Source organism: Pseudonaja textilis, chromosome 2 (assembly GCF_049901715.1).
Source record: "Pseudonaja textilis isolate UNSWEBS1 chromosome 2, rPseTex1.2, whole genome shotgun sequence".
NCBI lineage: Eukaryota > Metazoa > Chordata > Lepidosauria > Squamata > Elapidae > Pseudonaja > Pseudonaja textilis.
The window spans coordinates 6,256,017-6,269,172 of NC_141991.1; the positions used below are offsets into that span (position 1 = coordinate 6,256,017).

General features: G+C 42.6%; 1 protein-coding gene across 6 annotated transcripts in view; it reads right to left on the reverse strand.

The window, feature by feature from the left end:
• Positions 1–2,970: 2,970 nt before the first annotated feature.
• The window catches only part of LOC113452157 (uncharacterized), a 41,974-nt gene continuing 31,788 nt past the window's right edge, over positions 2,971–13,156 (reverse strand). For 3 of the 6 annotated variants that reach the window (XM_087927919.1, XM_087927918.1, XM_087927917.1), the window contains exon 2: positions 2,971–5,957. In XM_087927919.1, the coding sequence (XP_087784045.1) occupies positions 3,458–5,752 (2,295 nt within the window). In that variant the 5' untranslated portion in view covers positions 5,753–5,957 and the 3' untranslated portion in view covers positions 2,971–3,457. Of the gene's footprint in view, positions 5,958–9,275; positions 9,841–9,863; positions 12,874–13,156 lie in introns of those variants that run through there. The other 3 variants (XM_087927916.1, XM_087927915.1, XM_087927920.1) reach the window with 3 other exon arrangements.

A 13,156-nucleotide genomic window follows, 5' to 3' on the forward strand; every position in this document is an offset into this window, starting at 1 on the left:
GAGTGATGTCATCTGACCATGGCCATGCCACCCCCCTCCCCCTTCCTCGTCAAATACAACCCTTATGTGGTCCTCAATGAAATCGAGTTTGACACCCCTGGCCTAGACATAACCAGTTCCTGCAACCTTTCCTCTTCTGCTGTAGCTTCTTCCATTCCCCCCACTTACCTTGTTCTTCCCTGCACCCTTACTAGTCTCAACATCTTTTTTATATCATCATGTAAAATGTACAAAACCCCAAAGACGAACTTTAGCCCAGTCTGGAACGTTTAAATGAGTTCGTGAATAAGTAGTTTGAAAACTCTTGGAGGGTTGCAAAGAAACCCCAGGGGTAGGACCTAAATTTAATGTGACTTTGCCTTCCCTGTTTTGGAAATAAATATGATGTCAGGGTCAAGATGGATATCATTTCTTCAAGAGAGGCTGAATCAGGAAAGAAAACCCAGTGGTGTTCTAGAATTCTTACTTTATTGATAATAGACTGGAGGGACAGAATCTTAGGATCAGAATGATGGGAGCTCTGATATTTGCTGTGACGTTCTATGGAAGAGAAAGTTGGACAAAATGAGGAAGATAAGAGAGTGGCAGTCTTTGAACATTTATTTTGAAGAAATAAATTACATGTCCGTCATTTGCACATAGTTGAAACTAATTGAATTGAAACTAATTTGAACTAGAATAACAGAGTTGGCAGGGACCTTTGTCTTTTAGTCTTCCTCGCCTTTCATTCCTTCCTATGGAGCTCCGTCCCCACTCTGGGCTCCTCTTCCCAGGTGCATTGTGGGAAAGTGTGGCACTGAAACTGCAAATAGATGCAGCCACAACACACATAGATCAGAGATTTGTCTCCGAAGTTCAGGAAACTCCACAATTTCTCATATTCTGGGCATTGATGGGGGTAATAGGTGGGTGTGTAACATTTTCCAAGCCACAGGTGAGTCGGAAGGGAGCTTGGAGGTCTTCTAGCTCAACCCCTTGCCCAAGCAAGAGACCCTATACCATTCCAGACAAGCAACTCTCTAGCCTCTCTTAAAAGCCTCCACTGAGGGAGCACTCACAACTTTTGGAGGCAAACAGTTCCACTGATTAATAGTAGTAATATTTTTACCCCCCACCCTTTTTTTATGGTTGGTCACTTAAAAAAGAAATTCCGTCCTCCTTTCTTCTTTCTTTTCTTTTTTTTTTTACACAATACATCTTTTCCCTTTTTTTTTTTTTTTTTTTTTTTTTTATTCCCCATTTTACCTTTTTTTTTTTTTTTCATTTTCTTTTTTTTCAAAATTTTTTTTTTTGTTGAGAAAAAAAAAAAAAAAAAAAAAAAAGGATGTTCCTCTTTTTATTTTTTTAAAAAAAATTTATTAAAAAAAAAGGGGGAAAAAGCTCAAGGGGGGTGGGGGGGTTTTTTTTTTTTTGGGTGATAGTTGCAAAGTAACCTCACGAGTAGGACCAAAATTAATGCGACTTTCCCTTCCCTGTTTTGCAAAGAACAATTTCAGGGTCAAGACGGCTGTCAGCTCTTCAAGAGAAGCTGAATCAGGAAAGTAAACACAGAAGAGTTGTAGAATTCTTACTTTATTGATAATAGGCCAAGTGTGTCAAATTGGCAGCCCAGACGCATCACATGCAGACCACAAACCCCCAGGTCCACGAATGGGAAAAACATCGCAAAACATCGCATGATGTGTTGTGGCAAGTTTCATAATATAGACTAGAGTGGCAGAACCCTAAGATCAGAATGGTGCTAGCCATATTTTCTGTGACATTCTATGGAAGGACAAAAGGAGGAGGATAGGAAGAGTATGGAAGGTTTTGAACTGTACTGAGATTATGATGTAAAGCCAATTTATTAGACATCCATCATTTGCAGAGTAGTTTAGTTTCAATTTCTGACAGCCTGTTGTTCAATTCCAAATGTCATTTTGCCTATTTTAAATCTTTCTCATATGAAAATTATGAAACAGTAAATGGCTCTGCATTTGATCTCTCAACTTCACCTTTATTCTCAGTGTTCTGTGCCAAGAATCACAAAGACGTTTTGTATCCCTTCCATAAGGCACTTCAAATATGGTTTTTAAAAAGTCTTAATTACTTTTACTGTATTGTAAAAACACATGCCATCCAAGCCTCAAGTCAGCGCTTTTTTTCTGAATGGGAGACCACCACATCTTCGGGGAGCGGGGAGAAAGATGCGCCTGTCCTATCATTTCGTTGCAATGAAAAGAGAAGGCAATTTCCACAAGGTCCTTTACTGTAGGAGCCTGAACAGACTTTCCTGAATTTACGCTTGAACTATAAGCTTTTCTTCAAGATTTTATAGATGAACAGAATAGAATAATAGAGTTGGAAGGGACCTTGGAGGTCCTCTAGTCCAACCCCCTGCTTAGGAAACCCTACACCACTTCAGACAAATGGTTATCCAATCTCTTCTTAAAATCTTCCAGTGTTGGAGCATTCACAACCTCTGGAGGCAAATTGTTCCATTGATTAGATGTTCTGTCAGGAAATTTATCCTAGAGTGAAGAAACTGGACTTTTTCTATCTGACAACAGCAGCAAGGCTCTCCGTACAGGGATGGAAGGATTCACATATACCCAGAATGGAAGAATGGATGGGGAAGTTGACTGCTTTGGTTAAAGAAAACTTTGTCTAGATTTCCTTTTACTTGGAAACCACTCTTCGATTTGCTTGTAAGTGAAAGAAATGAAATTTAAACCTCAGATTGTTATGTATATATGTGTTTATGATGATAAAAGTACAGTTTGTTATGGTTTATTCTAATTCAAAGAGTTATTGATACTTAGGATTTTACCTGTAGTGAAGAAAGTTAGAAGTTATTTTTTCTCTATAGCTTTTTCCCCTTTTTGTCTGCACTGTCCCATTTTTTTCACATTTTTTCACAGTTTTTTCACAAATTTTCACATCTCAGAAGTAAAATTTTAAAAAATTACAACAAAACATACCTTGGCAAAGAAAATTTCCGGGAGGCAATTTTAATGGACAATCTCCTGAAGGCAAGATATTCCAATGGGCAAGGAAAAATATTCTCATGTTATACACCTGTAAGGTTTTCCTCCTATGTGGATTTTTCATGCGCATCTGAAGATTTGATGATCAGACAAAAATCTCTGTCACATTCTAAGACCTGATAAAAGTTTCTCTCCAGTAAGAATTCACTGATGCTGAAAGAATATTTTTCCAGACAAACCATACATCATACTTCAAAGATTTAAAGTGCATCTTTCCAATCTGGATTAGAGTGTGATTTTTAAGGGACAGTTGATAAGAAAATGCTCTCTGAGAGTTTCTAATCCTCCCCTTTATGAACCCTTTTATAACTTCTAAGGGTTGAACAACTATAAAAAACTGTTCTACCATCAGGGACTATTACGGCTTTTTCCATGTGAGTTTTCTGATGTCTCGCTTTTGAGCAAAACATTACCTCACTATCTCTATGGCTTCATTTTATATGGACCTTTTGATGCCTTCCAAGGTGTTGTTTTTGGGAAAAACATTTCCCACACTCTACACACAGGTATGGCTTCTCCCCTGTATGGATTCTCTGATGAACCCGAAGCAGTGCTGCTGTGTGAAAACTTTTCCCACACTCCACACATTTATAGGGCCTCTCTCCTGTGTGTCTGTTCTGGTGTCTCCGAAGTTCAGCAGATTCCACAAATTGTTTCCCACATTCTGGGCATTGATAGGGTCTGTCTCCAGTGTGAAGTTTCTCATGTCGAATTAGGTGTGACTTTGCAGCAAAACATCTTCCACATTCTGAGCACTGATGGGGTTTTTCTCCAGTGTGAATTCTCTGATGTTGAATTAAGTGTGACTTTTCAACAAAACACTTCCCACATTCTGAGCACTGATGGCGTCTTTCTCTAGTGTGAAGTTTCCCATGTTGAATTAGGTGTGACTTCTGCATATGAACCCGAAGCAGTGTTGCTGTGAGAAAACCTTTCCCACACTCCCCACATTTATAGGGCCTCTCTCCTGTGTGCCCCTTCTGATGCCTCCGAAGTTCAGCAGACACCACAAATGTTTTCTGACATTCTGGGCATTGATAGGGTCTCTCTCCAGTGTGAAGTTTCTGATGTCGAAGTAGACTTTCTTTGTAGCCAAAACATTTCCCACATTCAGGGCACTGATGGGGTCTTTCTCCAGTGTGAATTCTCTGATGTCGAATTAGGTTTGACTTTTGATCAAAACACTTCCCACATTCTGGACACTTTTCATTTTTCTGCACATGCTCTCCTTTGTGACGCCTCTCATGTTTTCTAAGATAATATTTGCAACGAAAAGTTTTCTCACACTCTGGACATTTATATTGCTTCTCTAAGTGTGTTCTCTGATGCATCACAAGTGTACCTTTCCAGGTAAAAGATTTATCACATACTGAGCATTTGTGGTGTTTCTCACCCGTATGGGTTTGGCAGTGACTTATAAGGGTTGATTGACGAGTAAATGCTTTCCCACAATCTAAACATTTGAACTTTTTTTCCCCTCTGTGAACATTCTCATGATTTCTGAGGATCTGAATTGTACGGAAAAATGTTCCACACTCGATGCACTGATAGGGCTTCACCCCGGTATGGATACTCTGATGTCGAAAAAGAGCTTCTTTAAAAGAAAAACGTTTATCACAATCCTTACATTTATACAGCTTTTCTGTCGTGTGTGTCCTTTGGTGTCTTTGAAGTTGAGAAGAATCGACAAATCTTTTCTCACATTCTGGGCACTGATAGGGTCTTTCTCCTGTATGAACACTTTGATGTCGAATTTGGTATATCCTATGGGAAAAACTTTTTCCACATTCTGGGCACTGATAGGGTCTCTCCCCTCTGTGAGACTTACGTTTTTCTCCCCTGTGCCTTCTTTGGTGTCTCCGAAGTTCAGAAGTATCCACAAATCTTTTCTCACATTCTGGGCATGGATAAGGTCTGTCCCCAGTGTGAAGTCTCTGATGTCGAATTAGGGTTGACTTTCTGCCAAAACATCTCCCACATTCTGGACACTGATGGGGTCTTTCTCCGGTGTGAAGTCTCCGATGTCGCAGCAAGCATGATTTTGTGGAAAAAGTTTTCCCACATTCTGGGCACGTTTTGCTTTCCTCCTTTGTGTGTATTTTATTATGTTGGCAAAGAGATGAGCTTCGAGTGAAACATTTTCCACACACTAAGCATTTATAAGGATTCTTTCCTGTGTGAATTTTCTCATGTTTTCTAAACAATTGTTTATTACGGAAAGATTTCCCACACTCCAGACATTGATAAGGTTTCTCTCTGGTGTGGATTTGCTGATGTTTAAGCAGTTGTGAGGCTCGAGGAAAGCAGAGCCCACATTGCTCACACTTGCAGGGCTTCTCTTCAGTCGGGCTGTTGGGAGGCTGAGAAAGACGCTGTCTCCCAGGAAATCTTCCCCAGCGCCTCGAGGATTCCTGAGATCTCTTTCTTCCCTGGTGGATTCTCTGATGAGCACCAAGGTCTGAGCCTTTAGCAAAACGCTCCCTGCACTCTCCACATTTGTAAGGCTTTACTCCAGGGTGGCTCCGGAGATGTTTGGCAAAACTCCAGACTCCAGGAAAGGAGCTTCCACAAAGAAAACACAGGTGGGATCCACTCCCCGTGTGCAGCTTCCGGTGGATCAAAAGGAGGGACCGGTGAGCAAAGGATTTCCCACACTCGGAGCACTTAGAGAGTCTCTCCTGATTCCTCTGAAGGAACCTTTGGCCAGAGTCTTCCACCCTCTGCATTGTTTCCAGGGGCTGCTCACTTCCAGGGTTTTCTATCCGAGGAAACTCTAACAAGCAGAACTTTGGCCCCAAATTTGGAGGATGGGCAGGAGGATGGACTCTAGCACGAGTCCAAAAGCTCAGGAGACGAAACCTCCGGTCCCGGTGACTGACCCAGATTGGATCCTGCAATCAGAACTTTCTCCAAAGGATCTCCTGGTGGCACCTGCAGGATGAAGAAAAAAGAAGTGAAGGAGAGAGGAAGATTTATTTTCTCTGAGTCTCTAAACAGCCCAAACAATAATTGGAAAGACCCTCCTTTTGAACCCTGGAGGGGCCCCTTCAAAGCTATCATTTTCTCCCCGCATACTCAAAGTAATGCTGGGATCCCCCCTGTGGAGATGGCCTCCCCTTCCCTATTGTTAATATGATGAGAGGGATGGGTGACAGAGTCCTTGTTGGCCCCTGTGCTGTCCAGACAGTATATAGTTAATTGGGAAATGGGATAGTTAGTTAGGAATTGAGAGCTGTCCCCTTAAGGGAATGCCTCATGGTAAATCTAGTTAATGCATCATGGGAAATGTAGTTCATGTCATGTGGTCACATGTGTAATCCTGATTGGTCACTGAAGTGACCCTTGGTTGGGTTGGGGGAGTTTCCTTTACTCCTGGTTGGACCCCAGCAGCGTGCTGGTGTCTCACCCTTTGCGCCATCATTATGGGATGAAAGATCACTGTATTTTTATACTATGAAGTCAGCTATGCAAAGAATTGGACATTAGATGAATCTCGACATAACCATGAGATATTTTTGAGGATGCGTTTGACCCAATAAGGAAAAGTTGTATGGAAGCCTTTGCAGAGTTTGCCTGTCTGTCTTTATATTCAGCCAGTAATTAAAAGACAGAACAGCCCCCATTTGTCTGCCTGAACTGGGGATGATCCCCGTCTTTTCCTTTTCCGTGGGAGGGGAGGGCAGTAATGCTACATGAAGTGAGACAAACTACAAAGCCTCCCACTACCCTGAGGATTTGGATGTGCCAGGTAGATCTAATTGTGTACAGAGGACAAACTAAAGATTGAATATGTTTCCCTCCTAGAATGGCTTCCCATTTTTGCTTAATATTTTAAGGAGGATGCAAATACATTGATCATGGCCAGCAATGCAGTTTGAACACAATAGGGAAGAAACAGCTTCCATTTTAAAAAGTGACCCAATATATGAACCTAAAGAGGAAGACCGATAGAAGGCTGTCACTTTTAGAGGAAAACAACAACGGAGAGCAAAGCCGCTTCTATCTATTCTATTCCACTCCAATGAATCCCCTCTGGAACTGTCATGTTCTCCCTCAGGATGGGAATATGTAGTCACCCACAAAATAGCAGTCTTTAATAGTTTCTAAAAAAGAGGCCAAATCCAGCATTTCTCCAACAGAAGAAAATATCCTAGAATTTCCTGGGGGAAAAAGGCCAGCATCAGTGATTCAATTTTTTAGGGGAACAGAAGCTAAAGTTTGCAGAGAGGATAGTCAATCTAAGCAGGAATGTTTAACTCCCTGAAGCAGAAATCAACCTCCTCCTTCTCCTGCATGGGGAGAGGAATAACACAACAATGAACCTCAAAAGAGCAGATCCTGGTTCTTATTTTCAAGAAAAGGGGAGGAGAAACCCAGGAAACTACAAACCAATCAGCCCAACACCAATAACTGTGAAGATCCTGGAAAAGATAATAAAAACACAGATCTGCAAACAGCTAGAAACAATATAATTAAAAGCCATTATGGATTTGTTAAAAAGAGATCATGCCAAACCAATCTTATTTTCTTCTTTAAGAAGAATGGCTGGTCTAAAGAAAAGAAGGATTGGGGGTGGCATGATAGCAGTATTCCAGTATCTGAGGGGCTGCCACAAAGAAGAGGAAGTCAATCTCTTCTCCAAAGCACCAGAAGGCAGGACAAGAAATAGTGGATGGAAACAAATCAACCAAGAATTAAGTAGAAACTTTCTCACAGTGAGGACAATTAACCAGTGTAGCAACTGGTCTGCAGCGGTTATGGGTGCTCCAACACTGGAAACCTTTGAGAAAAGAATGGACAGCCACCTGTCCGAAATGGTATAGGGTCTCTGGCTTGAGGAATGGGGTGGATTAGAAGACCTCCAAGGTCCCTTCCCATCCTATTTTGGTGGATAAAACTCACCAATGAGGGGCTGCCACATCACATCCTCTCCTTCATAGCAAAACGAGGCAAATAATGTTTTTTTCAGATCCCACCCAGCTTTGTAGAAATAAAAGTAAACAATTAAAATACTAAAATAAAAGCAAAGAATATCAATTTGTCTCCATTTAGAGATGAAGCAGAAAGAAAGTGGATGTCAGATCCGTGTATCTGCTATTCTTCATGGAAGGAGGAGAGAGGGAGGGAAGCTGGTATATTAAATCCTTTTGATGTAACCTGAATATATTAAATTTGTATAACCTACACATGGATAAAATGCAGGGATGGAAAGCAGATGCCCCAGAAACCTGTCAGCTCTGGAAGAGACAGCCAGGGGATGAAGAGACCATAAAAATTCCAGCAGGGAGATGGGTCCTGGGAAACTCTAAAAAAAGATCCTTCTCAAAAGAGGGGAGGGGGAATTAACATGTTGGCTCTTTGTTTTACAAAATACACATCAAGATAAGGGGAGGGGTTTTAAACTCCTTTATCTGTCATTGCATGCCTGAGAGACGTTAGACGCTGCTTTTAATCCCTACATGAATTGTCTCATCTCAATAAAAGATTCTTTTTGATACGTCTAATTTCAGAAGTTCATTCTTGTCAGTTGACTGGGAAAAGTTCCTTAGCCTGACATAACGCAGCGTCTGCAATAAAGGTCAGCCCGGAGAGGAATTTTTTTTTTTAAAAAAAACCTTTACTCTACTGAGGGGACCCTGCAAAAAGAAAGGAAATGTTTGAATACAACAAGGAACAAGGGGAAGCCAAATACTGGGGAGAAGCATCGACAGTTACCCAGCCAGACGCTGACTCAGTGTACCCCATCGAACATAGCGAAGGTACCTGCGAAACCTCCACAAAGCCCCGGTGGTCTATAGGCCTAGGAAAGAGAGACAGCTGGGATGGAAGAACCAGGGGAGTAACCCTGGAAATTGGAGCTGGAGGCCCTATCGGATCAGAAAGAATGGGGCGAGGAGCCACCCGCCAATGATCGACTGAGGTGGTACAAAAACCGCCTTGTGAGGGAAGCCCTGGAGAACCTTGAGGTGAGGGATGCACAAGGATGCCAACGTAGGAGAGCAAGGGAACCAGAAAATGAGAGAACCTGAGCTGCCACGCCGGACCCAGCTGAGAATGATCAGGCAGTGGGACAAGCTGAAAAACCAGCAGCCATACCAGGTACCCGACCCCTAACCATCCCAAAACAGGGGATTAATCCTGGCCAACCCAGAGATGTAGAACTGCAGAGGAAGGTTCCAGCCCTGGGAGTAAAATTCAATGGGGACCCCCCAGATACTGGGATTTTTCCTGGCGCAAGTGCTCATCTACATGCAAGAATACGGGAGGGATTTCCCAACTCAGGGGTCCCGAGTACGAGTCCTCACCCTGGCTCTTGAAGGGGCAGCAGCCAGATGGATGGTGATGCTCCACAACGTCAATGTCCCAGAATTAAGGAACCTGGATTGCTTCATGACGGCCCTATGCCATCACTTTGAAGACCCTCTCGCCGATAGAAAAGCCCACGACCGCATCAGACTCATAAAGCAAGACCATCGCCGGGTAGCAGAATACACCGAGGAATTCCGTGACCTGGCCATCCAAGTCGACTTATACTGATAGCAGATACACCGATCTGACAGGGGATCTGACAGCTGACCTTTTCTCCAGAACTTTCAACTCAATTCAAGCAATTTGAACCTCTTTTCCCCCCTAAACAAAACCCTCCACCCCCAATTGAACAGACAAGGCGGGTATTTCCTTCATCCACACAATAATCCCCCCCCTCCTTAAACCCTTCAAGGAAAAGCCCCCTTTGCCCTCCGTGGGGCGAGGCTTCCCCTCTTTGTCCAGAGGCTTCCCGTCTAGCCCCGCATCCACCCGGGACCCTCCTAGCGCCGAGAGGGGACTCGGGGCTACCTTCCTCCTGGCAGCCCCAGGGAGAACAGGAGCCCCACCTGCCCAGAGTAGTCTTGCCGGACAGCGAGAATCCGCACAACCGCCCCCAAAGGCCGCAATTGGGGAAACTGCAGGGAGGGAGGAAGAACGATAGGAGATTCCTAGAGAGGCCCCACGGAGGCTTCTGCCTGCCTTTTCCGGCCCCTTTTCTTCCCTCTGATAGTAGGGTAGACGCTCTAACGTCCTTCCTTCCTCTCCTCCTCTTGGAGATGCTGCAGTTTCGCAGTCTGGCAAACTCCGGTTGTCCCTTGGAGGGCGCTGGGCGAGAGCTGCCTCTTTTCCAGAGAGGCCGGGATCCTTTCCCTCCCTCCTTTCCCCCCCAGGATTGGGAAGAACCGACCGGGAATCCTCGCTCCCTGCTTCCCCCGAAGTCGGACTGGGGGGACTTGGATGCGAGACGGACGGGCGACAATTTTCTCCCGTTGTGCACGTCAGGGCATCAGGAAACACCATCCCATAACAAGCTTTGCTTTCATCGTGGTTTGCTGATTGCGGGGGAACTGGTGGGTGTGTAACATTTTCCAAGCCGCAGGTGAGAAGGTTGGCAGAACAACAGAGTCGGAAGGGAGCTTGGAGGTCTTCTAGCCCAACCCAGTGCCCAAGCAAGAGACCCTATACCATTCCCAGAGAAGCTACTGTCTAGTCTCTCCTTAGAGGCCTCCACTGATGGCGCACTCACAACTTTTGGAGGCAAACAGTTCCACTAATTAACAGTAGTAAATATTAGGAAATTGCTCCTTAGTTGTAGACTGCATCTCCCCTTTATTAGTTTCCAGCCGTTGATTCTTGTTCAGCCTTCAGGTGCTTAGCAAAATAGGTGGTCGGTCCCCTCTTCTTCACGAAAGCTTCTCAAATATTGGAAGGCTGCCATCCTGTCACTCCCAGTCCTTCTCTTCGTTCAACTAGACATAACCAGTTCCTGCAGCCTTTCCTTTTCTGCTGTAGCCTCCAGTCCCACACTTATCTTTCTTGTTCTTCGCTGCACCCTTACTAGTCTCAGCATCTTTTTTTGTATCGTGATGCAAAACGTACAAAACCCCAAAGATGAACTTTAGTCCAGTCTGGAATGTTTAAAGGAGTTCATGAATAAACAGTTTGAAAACTCTTGGAGGGTTGCAAAGAAACCCCAGGGGTAGGACCTAAATTTAATGTGACTTTGCCTTCCCTGTTTGGGAAATAAATATGATGTCAGGGTCAAGATGGATATCAGGTCTTCAAGAGAGGCTGAATTAGGAAAGAAAACCCAGTGGAGTTCTAGAATTCTTACTTTATTGATAATAGACTGGAGGGACAGAATCTTAGGATCAGAATGATGGGAGCTCTGATATTTGCTGTGATGTTCTATGGAAGAGAAAGTTGGACAAAATGAGGAAGATAAGAGAGTGGCAGTCTTTGAACATTTATTTTGAATAACACCACCGAGAATATGATGAATACGCAAGTAAATGACATGCCCATCATTTGCAGTTTCAATTTGTCTGACAACCTGTTGTTCAATTCCAAATGTCATTTCGCCTATTTAAATCTTTCTCTTAGTTCTACATATGAAAATTATGAAGCAGTAAAACCCTCTGCAGTTGATCTCTCGACTTTGCCTTTATTCTCCGTGTTCTCTGCCGAGACTCATAAAGGCCTTTTGTATCCCTTCCATAAGGCACTTCAAATTTGGTTTTTAAAAAGGCTTCATCACCTTTACTGCTTTGGGTAAAGAAAACTTTGCACGAGTCAAAAAGAGAGCTGTGAAAATATTTACAGAACCCTCACATCCTGCTCATAAACTGTTTCAACTCCTTCCCTCAAAACGACGCTATAGAGCACTGCACACCAGAACAAGTAGACACAAGGAGAGTTTTTTCCCGAAAGCCATTACTCTGCTAAACAATTCCCACAACACTGTCCAACTATTTACAAAGTCTGAGCTACTATTATTAACTTCTCATCACTCCTTATCACCCATTCCCTCCCACTTGTGATTGTATGACTTAAGTTTGTCGCTTCTATCCTTATGATCTATATTGACTTTTTCATAGTATGATTTGATTGCTTATTGTATCCTATGACTATCATTAAGTGTTGTACCTTATGACTCTTGACTCATGTATCTTTTTATGTACACTGAGAGCATTTGCACCAAGACAAATTCCTTGTTTGTCCAATCACACTTGGCCAATAAAAGAATTCTATTCTATTCTTTTCTATATTTCCTGCTACTTGGAAATCACTCTATTTGCTTGTAACTGAAAGAAATGAAATTCAAACCTGGTTTATTTATGGTTATACATGTTTATAATGATAAACATATTGTTTGTTATGGTTTATTCTAATTCAAAGAGCAATTGATACTTAGGATTTTACCTGTAGTGACAAAAGTTGGAAGTTACTTTTTCTCTATAGTTTTTTTTCCCTTTTTGTCTGCACTGTCCAATTTTTCTTCCTCCCCCCCTTGCCTTTTTTCCAGTTCTTTCTCCTTGGTTTTCTTGTACTTTATGTTTTTCTAAAATTTAACAAAACTTACAAACTTTTTATATGACTTCCAGGGGTTGATCTGCTATGAAAACCTGTTCCCCCATCAGGGCATAACTGGGGCTTTTCCCATGTGGTTTTTCTGATGTTTGAAGTTTTGAGCAAAACTTTCTTGCATTCTATGCATCTCTATGGCTTCATTCCTCTATGGACCTTTTGATGATTTCTACAGTTTTGTTTTCAGGTAAAAGTTTTCCAACACTCCCCACATTTATAGGGCTTCTCCCCCCTGTATGGATTCCCTGATGAACCCATGGCTCTGTTGCTGTGATAAAACTTTTCCCACATTCCCCAAATTTACGGGGCCTCTTTCCTGTGTGCCCCTTCTGATGTCTCGGAAGTTCAGCAGACTCCACAAATCTTTTTTCACATTCTGGGCATACATAGGGTTTGTCTCCAGTGTGAAGAAATGAGACAAAAAGTGTAAGCTATCAGGATATTACACTTTATCCATTTATTGTGGTCTACTCTTTTTCATAAAATGCTTCATATAAAAGCCATACCCTTCCCATTTTAAAATTTTCAGCAACACCCACGTTTTCATCCGAAGCGCTGCAAAGTACAATTTTTAATCAGGCAATCCTAATCATCCTCCTCTTCTTTGGTCTGGAACAGTTTTAAATTAAACTCTTAGTTTTTTTTCCTGCCATATAAACAGATATATCTTCCTGTCATTGCTTAGGTGGCACACCCATTGTCCAGATAGGTATTGTTTAAAACAGACACATAAG